The 15881-nt window shown below is 37.6% G+C and overlaps 3 protein-coding genes across 3 annotated transcripts; 1 reads left to right on the top strand and 2 right to left on the bottom strand.

The window, feature by feature from the left end:
• On the top strand, positions 1-3316 carry LOC117113603 (KRR1 small subunit processome component homolog; the record flags this gene model as incomplete). The annotated part of the gene is given in 6 exon segments (XM_033256995.1): positions 1-29; positions 731-997; positions 1114-1284; positions 1368-1445; positions 1729-1890; positions 2407-3316. Coding segments are annotated over 6 exon segments (779 nt in total), but the record flags the coding sequence as incomplete, so codon positions are not given.
• Positions 3138-9434, bottom strand: LOC117113602 (NADH dehydrogenase [ubiquinone] 1 alpha subcomplex subunit 9, mitochondrial-like). Its single transcript, XM_033256994.1, has 10 exons — positions 9309-9434; positions 7338-7511; positions 6894-6991; positions 5722-5813; positions 5319-5460; positions 4500-4602; positions 4317-4384; positions 4127-4203; positions 3800-3962; positions 3138-3661 (listed from the first exon to the last, which is right to left on the bottom strand). Exons 1-10 carry the CDS (start codon positions 9355-9357, stop codon positions 3491-3493), a joined length of 1137 nt encoding a protein of 378 aa, XP_033112885.1. The 5' UTR covers positions 9358-9434; the 3' UTR covers positions 3138-3490.
• A 1813-nt stretch (positions 9435-11247) lies between these two features.
• Positions 11248-15881, bottom strand: LOC117113604 (tripartite motif-containing protein 2-like). The gene is made up of 2 exons (XM_033256996.1): positions 14759-15881; positions 11248-12891 (listed from the first exon to the last, which is right to left on the bottom strand). Exons 1-2 carry the CDS (start codon positions 15786-15788, stop codon positions 12332-12334), a joined length of 1590 nt encoding a protein of 529 aa, XP_033112887.1. The 5' UTR covers positions 15789-15881; the 3' UTR covers positions 11248-12331.

Raw genomic sequence — 15881 nt, 5'->3', positions numbered from 1 at the left:
TCCTGGCAAGGAGTGTTCCCTATGAGCAGGTGAGAATAATTAAGTGTGTTTACGGTATTAGATCCAGAGATTTGTACGGAGCCAGGTGTTTGCATTTCGTTTACTGGTAGGTGAGACAATGTCACTAAAAACAATGCAAATAAAGTTGTTATTGTATAACAATTAGAAGGATGATAATCCAGTGGCGGATCCAGGGGGGGGGGTTCAAGGGTTTCGGACGAACCCCCCTCTGTGAAGAAATGTAACAAAATACTTATGGGTCCTGGCTTACAAAAGGCATACTAACCTACCTAGGCATAGGTTGGCAGATCAGACAAACTAGGCCTAGCCCAACTAGCATTCAATTAAATAAATTTAACAAACACTGTTTTTGGTTCAATGTCGTAATAATTTATGTACGAAAATGCGTTCTTCAGGCCCATCGATCCATGGAAGAAAGACTACGTACTGTATGCCTTTTATTTTTTTTTTCTCTATGTATAGGCCTAAGAATGAGATAAAATTACCTGACCTTTTTCAAGAGAGGGAAAACCTTGAATTTTGAAGAAATTAAAAGGTTATTAAAAAGACACCTCAGAAGTCGGGAAAGCTCACTTCCGGACACCTAGGAATCAAAATTTTCCCTGGACCCCCTTTATTTTTTGGGTTTTGTGAGAACTTTCTGAACCCCACTCTTTGAAATCTTGGATCCGCCCCTGTAATCAAGGACTATTTTTCTGCTTTGAACCAGGCACTTAGGGTTCTTGAGGATGGCATGTCAGCTGAAGTTATTAAGATTGGCCGGATGGTGCAGAATCGTGAACGACTGGTTAAACGGCGGCAACGATTGATTGGACCAAATGGCTCAACTTTAAAGGCTATTGAGCTGCTGACAAAATGTTATGTGATGGTGCAAGGAAACACAGTTGCAGCGGTCGGACCACACAGAGGGTTGAGGGATGTTAATAAGGTGGTCATCGATACCATGAAAAATGTTCATCCTATTTATAATATAAAGGTAATTTATATTTATATTAGTGTAAAATATACACTTGTTAAAACAGTTAGCATGTTAGCATGCCACTGGTACTGTAAGATTAATTTAGTAGTAACACTTTATGATTTGTTTTTTAGACTATGATGATCAAACGAGAGTTAATGAAAGATGAAAATCTACGCAATGAATCATGGGATAGGTTTTTGCCAAAGTTTAAGTCAAAGAATCTAGCAAAACGCAAACAACCTGTCAAGAAGCGTACAAAAAAAGAGTACACTCCATTCCCGCCACAACAGCCAGAAAGCAAGGTACAGCAGGATACAAAAGTTTTTGCTATGTGTACTGTACTCTTTTAATATTCTTATGCTTACATTTTTTGTTTACTTTTCAGATGGATAAAGAAATAGCTACAGGAGAATATTTCCAGAGAGAAAATGAAAGGAAAGCAAAAGCAAGAGAAATGAAAAAGGTAGGAAATCACCCCCTCCCAGTCTTCCCCCTCATTGAAAACTTTCAAAGCAAAAAAAGATCACCTCAAATGACCTTATTTTGCTAGCTAGTTCCCCCTCACTTATGCATCGAGCATCCCTTTTTACCTCCATTTCCCCATCAGTCTCCCCACCCCCTTTTCAAGACTTAGATATACAGTACCAACAAGTCTTTTAATGAGTATGTGGAACCGCATGTGTACATATAGTATTGTATGTTGTGCGTCTTAAGTTATTGGAATAGAAATTCTGTTATCATTATAGAGGAAGCAGGTAGAAGCAGTAGTCAAGAATCAAGAGAAGCGACTGAAAGCCTTTGTCGCCCCCAAGGAACCGGCGGTTACAACCAAGCCTACCAAACAAAAGCTTAGCCAGAGTACAGATGTAGACATTGCTGCTTTGAAGGCCAAAATTAAACAATCTAAAGTGAGTTTGAGATTTTAAACATTAGTACTGTTAGTGCATACAATTCAGAGGACAATTTACTGTTTATAAAAAAAAGCAATAGCGGTAGAAGTGGTTGGCGCATCGGTTGTAGCTTGTACTCCCAACCTTGAGGTCCGGGGTCTGAAACTCTCACTGTGCAAGTCGCTTGTGTCCTTGGGCAACGTTTGTCTCTCTCTACCCAGGAGTATAAATGGGTACCCGGTGGTTCAATACTGGGGAAGAAAATAGGCGACCAAGAAAGGAACTGGCCACCCTACCACACAATACTGAGGCTTAGTACAATGAACAGCTCATTCCCCTATGTTCAATAACGAATATGGACTACCTTTAAGTTTATATTAAAAAAAACAAACCAATCTACTTTACAGGGATCTCATTTTTTAATCTAGAATATGAAATATAAAGTGAATTTATTCACCATGTATGAGTGTTCTTGTGTTTATATATCAAACTGAACATTGTTCTTTTTTTTTTAATTATTGATTTCTGTCTTAGACGAAAGGTAAACATGAAGTTCGCAAGAAGAAGGAACCAATTAAGAAAAAGAAGATTGCCTCAAAATCATGATAATAGAGCAACCAAATCGTGATGAAAATACTGATATTGAGATAGTACTCCTGACAGCTATATCAAGGTTCATACACCAGTGATAAATTGTGTCATATGTAAGACGATTACTATCTTGCATGGTGGGAATTTCAAAGCCTGTCAGTTTCTAGTGTTCTTATAGCGGATGGAGCAAATAGGGTTGCCTGCCTATTATAATTAACATTATTAGCATTATGATTACTACAATTTTGTGACATCAGTTGTCATTTTTCAGACTCGCTTCAGTTAAGCTTGGTTTCCATACAATCGCTACACGCTATTGCGTCGGGAACTGCTACGCAGCTTTATCACTAATATAGAAGGACTATTGTAAATGTAATCATACAAAGCTTTCCACCCGTGTCTATTGTGTAGTATATTTGATGTACCTCTATACAGATATTGATGCTCTATTGGGGTGCCTATTAAAATTTGCTTACCAATGGCCCAAGGTGGGTGTGTGGAGCACTGCCACAGTACTTTACATCAAATTTAATATTTATACTGTATTTGATTTGTGTTTATCGTTTATTACTACTGTACACAATTTATAGTGCAGCTCAAATAGTAATATGAAGGTATGAGGGGACCGTTTGTTTACCCTAAACCACCAGTTCCAGAAAGACAAGCAACATTACTTGGATAACACTCGCATATTTATTGTACATTTTCCAAGTTCATAGTTCACTTCAAATTGACGAGCAATATTGCTTACATGAGAAAACTAAATATTTTGTTACTGTTTGATCAAGCATTTTAATTATCTATCGGATATTATGTACAGAAAACTTGAAATAAACAATTGTGAGAGGTTTTAGTGGCGTTTTTAAACAATGTGTACTAGTTCAAGTCTAGCATTGTTTACTGACAACAGTTGCAAATTGAAATATGAATAATCCAATCACATCTCTGCTTATGATTACTTGCATCATTCTCTACTAAATGTTCATGATGCTAATTGGTTATCAGGAATCTCTGGCTTTCATTGTCATTATACTTTTGCCACTGGAACTGGTTCAATGTCATCAATTCCAATATGATAAGAAATATCGCCACGGTGACGCCTTAGTCCAACAATAGCATTCTCTTCCATAATTTTTGGCTTGATGCCAAGATCCTCAAGACCTGGCAGTCCGTCAGTTGGATTTTCTGAACTGTGTTGCTATAATCAAAATAACATTTAAAATCATTAAATATTTTTAAAAAATTGAACATTCACAGCCCAAAGGAAGCTTATCAATAATATTTTTCCAAGGAGTCTTTATACCATTTATTTGTACACCATCAAGTATAAACTTACAAGCTCCAGCATATCTCTGGTCAACCACGGGGTAAAAGGGTAAAGTTCAAAGCCTCTCGCTGCTAATCTTAGAATGGGTCTTGGTACTGGGTACTTGATGTATGGTCTCCTTGTAATACGATAGATGTACTCGATGACATCACTCAATAAGTAAGGCTTGGGTCTGTAGGACAAGGAATGAGAAGTCTTTTACAAAATTCTACACATAACAGAAAATTCCTTTGAATTTTTTATATAGTACAAATACCAGTAGGAGATAAGCTGCCAAATTGACAGGAGTGGGATGTGTTGGTAGTAGCAGTAAGAACATAGTGTAGTACAACTTACCCATAGAATTCAAATGTTTTTCCATCAGCTGTTTTATCTTTGCAAGCCAAAACAATTCCTTCGGCAACATCTGTAACCTGAAATTGAAAATTTGGTTGGGGGTCAATAATAGAAAATGTTCATTGCCACTATCACATCATCATCATCGCCACCTCTGTAATAATATCACTATACTGTATAGACCACTTACAAACACTGGTCTCTTGACTGTCTTCCATGCGGATGGGTAGAGTGGTACACCTCCAAAAAATCTCTGATCTACAAAGCAATAACATAAGAAACATTAAAATAATGATGAGTAAAAAATTCATTTTGTTTTTGTAAATAGCTGAATCTATACAAAAGCTTTTACACAAACAAAAATAAAACATACTTGCAAAATGATTGAAGTACCGGTCTTCTGATCCGTAAATCTGAGCTGGCCGGATGACGATAGCCTCAGGAAATTCTCGCTTCACTACCGCCTCTCCAGCAGCCTAGAGAAACAAAGGGACGATTATAAGATGTAGTTAAGGATATATGAAAGCCTCTGTTTGATTCTTAGTCACTTCTTGTCCAGTATTTCTTTTGGGATTTAGTTCGGTTTCAATTCATTTGTTTGTCAATGTTCCAACAACATAAACTTTATGTTTCCCATTAGCTACCATACAAACTCTTTAGATATTGCTTTGCTCAGATTTATAGTTTTATAATGCATATAATACAAAACATATTCAAGAACACAAGTCAATGTGAAAATGAATATTTCACCTAGCATACTCCTTCATTGTTCTAGCCCACTGCTTTATTGTTCAACCTTTTAATGCATTACTTATTTCATTTTTACCTATTTTATTTACATCCATATTTCATTTCTAAATAAATGTGGCCATCCATAAATTTTATACAGTTGGGTGTCACTACATTTTATGACTTTATTTCACACATTACATTTTGTAAAATAAATTATTCTGTTTCCACCTTTGAACATGGTGTTATTTATGAAAATGATATTCATTTTCCCCAAAACTTGGGGCCAGGAAAATGGATTGAAAGTAATTTAAGATGCACATAATCCAGCATATCATTATTATCCTGATATCATTTGTATATTTATACAGTAGATCTTCATTATAATTAACATGAGCTGTGTTTAAATGCTTACGGTGGTTCCATAATGCTCACATATTCTCAATGCATTAGGGAAACATACCTTTGTTCTTAAAAATTTTGATGGTGAAGCCATATCTGCAGACAATGCTGAGACGTGAATGAGTCTGGCAACGTTCTCCTCTTTGCAGATCCGTGCCAGCATCTGAGCTGTTTTGATGTGGATATCCTCAAATTTAAAGTTACTAAAGAACAATGTCATTTAGAAATAATGAAGGTAAGAATAAACCAACATTTAAAATATATATAAACATATTTATTCAATTAACTGTGAATTCCTATGGAGGCTGGCCATTGTTACAATAGACTAAGATACATCTAGGCCAATTACAGCAATGGAAACTCAAGATGTTTTTCTTAATAGGGATAGAAATATGGTAACAAGGCTTGTGCTAATCCAAAACCTGTGTTTGAGAATTTGAGCAACAAAAATATTCTAGCCATACCTTGTCTCGTAATCTTGTCCTAACAAATTGATGACAACGTTGCAGTGTTTGACTATTTCTCTTATTTTCTCTGGCTCCTGCACTGTAAATTCCTATTAACATGAATAGAAAAAGTATACAATGTACTACAGTGTTACGTGATACTACTCCGTTGTTAATGGTGACACAAAATATGTTCAACCGACGCCATTTTCTCCACTGACAAACCATTGATCTCAATTTCTAACGTAATTATTAAGAAGGTGTATCTTAATTTTTCTTTGTAAATGTTCATTAATGATTAAATGTGTGTTCGATAACTAATATAATGTGAACTTTTCATGTTTTTAATACATTTCGATGGTTAATTATTAGGTTTTAAAATGCCTATTCCAAAAAACCTATTCTAAACCATTAAGATTATGAAGTCATTCAGGCGTAATGAATAGTAACCAACGTCCACGACTGTGTGGTACTCTATTCAATTTTCAATCTTTATACATGATTATTAAATGAGAAAAGTTTAATTCAGTGATATAGCTATAGAATACAAATTACTGTAAATCATACATATTATAGTAATAATAATAACAATGATAATGATAGCGAGTCAAGTTGCCAAGCTGTAAGGTGGGGCGCCGCCAACTACAGCACTGGTTCGAGCTACTCCTCGTCCAGGGTTCAGTTGGTAGAACTAAGTCTTCTTGGATAAGGACTTAAACTGGAGGTCCAGTGTACACATCTGGCTTGCGTGCACTTTAAAGAATTTATTGCATCTTTTGGAAGAGTAGGGGTTTACCCCAATGTTATGGTTCATTTCAGCCCCTGTCGTTGTGGAATAATGTGAACATGCAGCTACTATAAGCGCCTCTTTATGACGGCTAGGTAGACACAGACCACGCCCATACGTAAGTCAGCACAATTACACAGCAAGTTAGGGTTAATCTCCTACCCTTTACCCCTACACTTTATATAGCGCATAATGCAAAAAATGCTTCAACATGCTTTACATAAACAAAATGACAGAAAAATCTCAAGCAAACAATAAAAGAACAGAAAAACCAACAACAAACACAACAGAAACCGATACAACACAGCCCTGCACCGTTTCAGCAACACGCCCAATACACACCAGAATAAAATCATGATAATTAATAACATTAAAGACATCGTCATCAATGTTATTTCTTTACCCGGAAATGAATCTGTCCTAGATCAGCCATCAATTTCATATGCAGAACATAATACGGGTCACAGCGATGAGGAATTACAATCTGAGTTCCTTGTTTGCCTGTGAAAGAAATACATAACATCCTTCACACAATTATCAATGCTTTCTGGGAGATTGCAAATAAACTGCTTGCCTACGCACACTCATCCAAGAGTAATAGGTTGTAGCATATCTAGCAGTATTACCATGGGGGAACGAAAACTAAGTAAAGGCATGTTACCTGGAAAATTAAGGTGATTTATAACTACTGTAACTACTTGCCAGTGAGGTGAAAACCCTTTTATGGGGTTGTGTGCCCAAATGCCTCTCTGTATATGTTACTGTATTTATTAGTGAGGCAAAATGCACATCTGAGGAATATTCTACAGTAGTAATAACTAGTTATTGATTGATGTGAACAACTTACCTAGCCTATTGACAATGTATCTGCCAAGGAAGCCACTTGCTCCAAATACACCAACTGACATTCCACTAAAGGATGATCTGCCCCCTCGACCTCTTGGCACAACAGAAGGATTGTAGGTTGCTGCATTTCGTTGACTAGAAACAGAAACACCAGCTATACAATGTGTTACCTTATCTGGAAATAACACAAACAATAATTGACACTTGGTTCTTTAGAAGTTGCAAGACATGTATTTATGGTTATTTTTAGGCCAACTGTCAACAAAGTCTGAATGGCTGTCCCTAACCTGTAGGCTACGGTACGACCCTAAGCCTTCAATTTTCATACCATAGCCCATTAAGATTTACAGTAGGCCTGCCTCTTTTTTTAGATACAAGATTGCTCTTGCTTTTTTTCTTCCCACACACTGTAAAGTACTTTATTTGCACAGAGATACATCAACTACTACATCAACAACTACAGTAACTCAAATTTGCATGGAAAGTTAAAGAATACCTCAGCTGTGCATATTAAATTAAACTTTCTGCATGGTTGTACTATACTCTCATATTATGAGAAAAAGGTAATGTCTAATTCCTGCAAAATATGTGCAGAAATCAGCACATACTGTATATTTGAAATGCACAGACAGATTTAGACTTACGAATACGATAACCCTTAATACTTACTATGGAACCAAAATGACCCGCAATCTAGCTAGGGACCTAGGCCTACTCCTGACAATGAATAATGATCTTTTGTTTAGGCTAATAATATTAATAATAATAATAATAAATAGTTTTAAAATTCATAAATTAAAATGGACATTTATATAGGCCTCGGCCTATTCATGCTAGCCTAGATTTTTAAGGAATGCATTCTAGCTACAGCATTCTAGCTATAAAGGACAGATACAGATTATTACCCATTAAATCAAGCCTAATTTTAGCTGTTATAGGATGGGTGAAAGTCTTCTGGAAGAAGTAGATCACTACCCCTACTTAGGACTCGAGTTGAACTGGCATCTGACCTCACCTGGACTAGACATACAGTATCAACCAAATCACAATGAAAGCTAACAGAACTTTTGGTCTTCTGAAAGGGAACCTTTTCAGCTGTAACAAATCAACTAAAGAGACCACATGGGATCCTCACCAAAAAAAGTAACATCCAAAACATCAACAAAATTCAGCGACGAACAGCCCGTTTTGTACTGCATAACTATGCCAGAACATCCAGTGTATCTGAGATGCTGAAACAACTTGAATGGGAGTCCTTGGAGACCAGACGAATAAAGTGTGTCTCTGTACCTTTTATAAAGAAAACAAACTCATCCCTAGCAATATAGATCATCTTCTACAGACGAATCTTTTATCCAGACAGACCAGGCGATCTTCAGTCAGGTCACTTTATTTACAAAAGAGTCCAGCCCAATAAAAACAACTACCTTCATTCACTCTATCCTTGGAACATCCCTGAATGGAATTTGCTCCCCGATGGCATTAGGCGTGCCCCTACATTGGCCACCTTCAAGTCTCAACTTGATAGCATCGACATTGACCGGCTTGCTAAGACTGCGCATCTAAAAGTATAATTTGCAACTAGTTGCAGCAACAGCGTTACCTGCTGCACGTGATAGCCAGGCCTAGTTGACGGCGGTTGTGCAGTACTGTAGCTGACAGATTCAGATACAAAGCTAAGCAGTAATAGGCCTATATTGTAAGCCTTGGGCCTAGTCTCTTAGTTTTAGGCATAGGCCAGGTTAGCCATCATCAATCTAGCGATAGAGAAGACAGGCTCTCCCCATCGTGTCGTCTCAATAAATAGGCCCTAGCCTAGGCCTAGCCTAGGCCTAGGGGGGCCTAGTGCCAAATGCTTCGGAGCCATGGTTTCAAAAAACGTAGAAAGCCGAATTTCAACCCAAGTAAACAAATATAAAATAGTTTTTAATATAATGATCAATACATATTGACGGTAAATTCTGAAACATACTTGCAAAAGATAACCGGCAAATTCGAGCAACCTCCGTAAGATTCGCCATCTTGCTGGCTACCGGTGATTACTTCTTCGCATCAATGCAACCGTGTTTGACATTATGAATATTCAAAAGCCTTAATTGCTCTGATTCGCCATCGATCTTGATGATTAGCCGGTGTGATTGAACTTTGCGATGAGACTGCACCTTGAACTTTGCGATGAGACTACAACATGGCATATTTTTTTCGAATCTAATGTTAATGATAAAATTCAATTTTTTTATTTTATTTATTTAATTTTTTTTGGCGAAAGGTGCAATGGAAGAATACCCTCCAAAGCATTATTTGGAATAATCCTCTCGGGCGTTTATTTTTAGTCGAATATTGTGCGACATGGGACGACAGAACGAACGGAGAGAGAGTGAAAAGAATGAATACAAATAGAAGTTTACTAGATATGATGGAGTAAAGAAGAAGAAGATGGATTGGTCATAAAAATGGATTATTAAAGGAAGTGATTAAGGGATGGAAGGAAAGAGAACAGTAGGCAGAAGAAAATATGCCCATTGTTTAACATCGGACGTTACGAAGAAATAATAGAAAAGCGCAACACGAAGAGAGATCAATGGGGGAAATGAATCTCAATTCATAACGGACCCACACAGCAATGCAGATTACTAATGATGATGATGAAACAACTTCCTGTAATAAACGGTAAACACCACATTTTCCCCACGGTTTTAAACAAACAGCATCACTACCGGACTAGAACCATGGAAAAACAGTAGCCTGATACTAAACCCGTCCTCCTGTTGATTTATAAATAAAATAATTGTAAAACTTCTTTGAAGCCAACGGGACCTCTGTCATTGATTTTGTATTTGATTCCATGACATATCATACCTACGTGTTATGTATATCAAAGGTTGATTATAACTGAAAACGTTTGATAATTGAATTTACCATATAATCAGGCCCGTAGCGTGGGTGGGGGTTAAGGGGGTTACGACAAACCGCCCAAAAAACTGGAGAAGGTCCGCATTTAAAAACAAAAAAATTATATTCTTACAATATAATTATATTACCGTATATATTTTGATAGTATGTGATATGACGTGATCGTACCCTTGTATAATGGTTTCCAAAGGGTTCACTTTCCACTGAAACGAACCTCCCACAAATTAAGTCACGCTACGGGCCTGGTAATTTTACTATCAACTATTGCCCCGGCGTCACTAATTTGGATCAATACGGCACGGTCGTACGAAATTATCTTCAATCATTTCTCATTGTGTTGACGTTGGGAACTTTTATCTTCCTATCATGCACGATAATACTTTCTTCCTATTTACTATTTGTATATGAATGAAATACTAATTATAGTTCCGTGCATTTTAGAATTCTGAGAATAATCATCGTAATTGTTATTTTTTTAAAGAAACATCGTACAGACGTCATCTAGTTTTCTACACCAATTTAAGTGTTTGGGTAGACTTACAGGGTCTTTGTCTAATTATTAAATTTGTATCATCATAAGCTATAAAAATGTGTAAAATATAAAGTTTACCAGACCGTTTTCAAGAGGGATAAACCTTGAATTTTGAACAACTTAAAAGTCATTAAAAGACACCTCAGAAGTCGGTAAAACTCACTTCCCGAAATCTAGGAATGAACATTTTCCCGGGGAAGGCCCCACCCCCTTTTTCTTTTTGGGCTTTTAAAAAAAAATGTAACTCTAAGAGACAGCCCCCCCCCCACCCAAGTTTGAACCCAGTTTCGCCTCTGTGCAAATATTGTATTCTTGATGATAAGATGAAAAATATTGAAAATGAATAAAGGTGGATAACCCACATGAAAGAGAAACAAAAACAAATGGTTTTCGCCAATTTACAGATGTTTTTTCAAATATTTTTTAAAGAATTTGTTAGGATACAATATACAATATAACTCTATATATCAATGTATGAATGATACATAGAAATTTGGGTTGGCTCAGTGTATAATGCCGCAAATACATACCGTGCACACACATGTGCACACCTATAATAAATTTAAAAAAAAAAAAAAAGTACTATAATTATTTAGTGCCAAACAATCCCTAAACATATTGGCAGACCGCTGACCGCTTCGCATTATCTAAAAAATATTTGCAACAATCAACCGTGCTTTTTTCGACACAAGCCTTTCTTGGTAGAGCTTGTCGACTGAGCATTGGTCAATACCGATAATACGAGAGGCGATCTTAATTACACAGTCAAGATCTTTCTCCGATGTGCCGCCGAACCACACAGTAATTCAAAGAGTTAGACCATTCTCTATGGCATGTTTTATAAAAACGACACATCACAGGAGAACAGGTTCAGAAGATCTTAATCTACATAGGAAGAAAATACGTTGCTGTGCTTGTTTAACACAATATTGAGATTGATTGATAAGAGATTTGTTAGCATGAGCTGCACTCATGAGCTACGTGTTGCTTTTCTTCAGGAATATCTGAATAATTTTTGGCATTCAAAACGGAGAAAAACTTGTGACCAGTATCTCTTCTACATGACCAATGGTTTATTTAATTTTTTTCTAAATACATTTTTTCGTTCATTAAAAAAAAAAACAATCCGCCCTTCATTTCGAGACTCCCGTAATCCGAGACCACTTTTTCAATTTTTTAACACAAACCTAGCTAACCTCATTCAAGTCCCAAAGGTCGCCCTGAATTGGAGGGCAAGCTGTAAACATATATACTCCGGACTGCTAAAATAGCCCTGCAGTGGCGGATTCAACGAGGAAGGGGGAGTCGGTCGGTCTTCCTCCCCCTAAATTTTTCAACAAATATGAAAACAATTGAGAAAAATGGAAAATTATAATCAAAGTTAGGTCGGACAATGCCATTTCCAACCATCTAGAGGTGTCATAATAATAAATTGTCTTACTCCCCATCTGTGAAACCCGGCCTGGGCCCCTCTATTTCGAATTCCTACCGCCACTGTCCTGTATCGGCCCGAATCAGAGCCAGGTGTGCGACACTGCCAAGAAATCAGTTCAGCTTCTCCAGATGATGATGTACTCCTGTCCAACAATCAACGTGATATACATCAACGGAAGCGGATGACTCCAAAAGTAGGACCCACCCATGATCATACAATTCCAGGCACCCCCATGCAGGCGACTGAGTTCAGTGCTGACGAAACACGACAGTTTGTTTCTCGTATTCCCGCATGAGCGTTGGCCACTGTAAACCAAATCAATGGCATCAAGTATTATATTTGGCGGCATGTTCTTACTGGAGACCTTCTGGACTGTGTACTCTGTGAGTGTCACACCCCCGTCTGTCACGGAAGGGATTTTGAAGAGCACAACATCACATGCGCCATCTACTCTCACTGTCAGTTTAAAATTGAGTGGCACATGGCAGGATCTGGCGTGAGAGCCAATGAAGCAGCACCAGGTACATCCGTATTTTCTGTTCATTTCATTGGTTATGAAGGCTGCACGGTTTACATTATTCCTCTGAGTAAAAGCCGCCCTGATGACTTGAGTCGCAAATCGCTCCAGATCACTGGACATGCCACATTCAACTCTATTAATCATTTGGGTCACATCTGAAATTAAATCCAGAGAGGTAAAAAAAAATTTGTTCGTAAATCATTCATAATCTATGATGTATCTGGCGTCTAATGTCTACAGTACATACCAATTCTGAGAATGCAGGTTCTGCCCCACCTCTCACAATGCAGCAGATTTGTGTGTGAGATGTTGGTAATTTTGTGTGCGCCTCTCTTTTACGTGTTTAGTAGTTGCTTTATGCTTCAATTTACATGAGGTTTCTATGTGGTTCTGTATGCAACAGATGCCTCCCGAATGTCAGTGTCGATGTCACATGCTTTCTTTAGAATAGGCCCCTCCTCTAGACGCCCGGAAATGGCACTCTCAGAGGGTAAAATGTTTTTTTTCAAAACAGTGTTCCTCGAAAAAATTATTGACCTTCTCCCTATGAGAGCTATGCTCCCCCTTCCTTACACACTCCTCCCTCGCGGGCGTCAAATCAAGGACCTATTGTCTATTTTATACTGGGAATCGCAAAGCAAATTATGATTATGGCACCTCTGATGCCTGGAAATTGCACTCATTCAGACTAAAATTTGAATGTTTTATTTCTATTTTCGACATCTAGATGTGTATAAGAGACAGGATAATATGATATACAGTCGATGTCTAAAAACTCAGTCATAGCTAGGTTTCCGTCTTTTGGCCTTTTTACATCCTGATTTTATGATAAAGCGGGGATAAAGCGATATTCGTCGTCGATCAACAGAAAATTCAAAAATTAGTGAGTGGTAAAATAATCGACCATTTTTCATGTGATTACTTAAATCGTGCAAGTGTTTCTTGTTATACATTATACCGCATTGTACTGGCGTCTCGTTAAATCATTGACGTCATATTTAGCGTCTAGTGATGTACCAGGGGCGGATTTAGGGGGCCCGCCCTCCCTTTTGGGAGATAAAAAAAGAAAAAAAAAAAAAGAAAGAAAAAGAAAAAAATGATAGCCTACAACGCCTCAAATGTTATTTTCGGACGTCTAGAACAAAAAAATTCGCGGGGGCATGCCCCCGGACCCCCTAGGACATTGTTGTCTCGATCGGCCCAAATTTCGGCCCCCCACCCCTTTTGGACATCTCTGGATCTGCCCCTGTGTACTTTGGTATTTTAATATCTTGACAATACATAACTCTTGTAATAATTCCTAACACTGCTCATAGGCCTACCATCACACTACTGCCGAACCAACATATCGACAGCATCTTGTAAGTATTGGCTAGACGTACAATCTGTTTCACCAGCAAGGCATATCAAGATTTTATACTTTAAAAACATGCTCTACAGTAGCAAACAACGTGTGCATATCCTGGGTACAATATGGTTTTCATTTAATGCCAAGTTTCAATCATAGTTAAGCATTTCATATCAAATTTCAAGAGCGCCACCAATCAAAATGAATGCTGAATGTTTACTGAAAATGTTTGGTTGTTTTTTTTTTTTTTTGGTTTTTTTTTTGTGGGTGTGTGTAAATGCCGGAAATCAACTATTTCCTATGAAGTAGCCACTTTGCTGTCATCATGATGAATCAGTGTATGAATTCCAGATTTGTATTTAATATAGACCACACACTTAGACTACGTTTCCCGACATAAGTCTATTCTTAATGTCAACCATGTGTAGCAACACAAAGAAAATTTTCTCAGACCTATTCAGCTGAGAGGTTTTTTTTCATATACCACAAACGCAATACTAGCAGTGTATCACTTCATACAGTCAATGATATTTACGAAAGAGCTAAATTGTTAAACCCCATGATATACGCCTATACTCTGATACGTACTGTTATTAAATCCATGATTAACCACCACAGAGATTTCAAAATTTCCCAATTGATTAAACACTCTTCCCTTTATTTTGTAGACCTACCTGATTTGTTTATTTTCCCGATTGTCTGCAACTCATCTTTAAAACGCTTCAGCGCATAAGCGTTTTGGACAAACTGCATAGAGTTTGAATCATCTGAAAGAACCTCGATATCATTATGTCTGACACCTGCACAGTGGTTACTAATAGATGATGCTAGTTCGACTTTGTCAAAAGCCTTTCCAGATTTCAGAGCATTTTCACAAACTTCTTTGATATGGAGCTCGCTGGTCTTCATATCTGTCATATACTTCAGGCGGCTTTCGATCTTAGCATTTCTTTCATTTCTAATTTTAAGTGCCTCATCTTTAAGATCTTTTAGTTTTTGTTTTAATTGTTTCTCAAGTTCGTTGAAAACTCCATCGATGCCAGTAACTGTGCGCCGGTATCCTTCTTCAACTTGATCCAGGCTGCAGACTAGTTTATTTATCTCTCTATCGATTTTAGCAGCATTCGAAACTTGTTTTTTAATTGATGCACTAAACATTTCATCAGCTTTCCTAGCTACAATCTTTATGTCAAAAACAATATGGCGGCCACCAGCACCTGACAGGTGGTCTACCACCACACACTCTCGACAAACAGACTCTTTGCAGGTTTCGCAAAAGAATCTAAGCTCTTCTGTATGTAATTGGCACATACGTTCAATGATTTTATTTGGTGGAGGTGGTTTATCAGAGCTCAATGCTTTGCAGCATTCTGCCGATGCTGCCTGTTCTGATGTGATCACAACATGGGGTCGCAGGTTTTCAGTTTTATCATTTGGTGTCGATGCTACTTCGCCGCCCGGTGCTGCAACAACATGCTCGCGCAGTCCTTCAGCTTTACCGTTTGGTAGTACTGTCGTCTGCCAACAGGTCGGACAGTGAATACTTCTTCCTTTATTGCAATTGCTCCAGTTGAGAATGCATTTTTCACAAAAGTAATGATTACAATCCAATATTTTGGGGTTAATGAAGTTCTCCAAGCAAATCTGACACTCAATTGAATCTGGTGCATCGAAAAGTACGCTTTGTTCAAGTGCCTTAGCCATATTGTTATATGCGTGAAATCTAGGCTAACGGTTAGGTCTCGACAGCGTAACAGTTTCTAAAGCGTCAGACTGGAATTTCCATTCTTAGGCCTA

The sequence above is a fragment of the Anneissia japonica genome, unplaced genomic scaffold, assembly GCF_011630105.1.
Source record: "Anneissia japonica isolate Jap-2015-1 unplaced genomic scaffold, ASM1163010v1 scaffold287748_len1686314_cov196, whole genome shotgun sequence".
Lineage (NCBI taxonomy): Eukaryota > Metazoa > Echinodermata > Crinoidea > Comatulida > Comatulidae > Anneissia > Anneissia japonica.
Note: the sequence above shows the minus strand (reverse complement) of the source record. Positions and strands in the feature narration are given on the sequence as shown.

Excerpts from the sequence above, each read along its gene's own strand:
- LOC117113602 (XM_033256994.1), bottom strand. The coding sequence starts at position 9,357 with ATGGCGAATCTTACGGAGGTTGCTCGAATTTGCCGGTTATCTTTTGCA. Across the intron at positions 6,992-7,337 it reads ATACATTGTCAATAGGCTAG|GCAAACAAGGAACTCAGATT; the intron begins GTAAGTTGTTCA and ends TTTCTTTCACAG. Across the intron at positions 4,385-4,499 it reads GTACTTCAATCATTTTGCAA|ATCAGAGATTTTTTGGAGGT; the intron begins GTATGTTTTATT and ends ATTGCTTTGTAG.
- LOC117113604 (XM_033256996.1), bottom strand. The coding sequence starts at position 15,788 with ATGGCTAAGGCACTTGAACAAAGCGTACTTTTCGATGCACCAGATTCA. Across the intron at positions 12,892-14,758 it reads CGGGAAAATAAACAAATCAG|ATGTGACCCAAATGATTAAT; the intron begins GTAGGTCTACAA and ends ATTTAATTTCAG.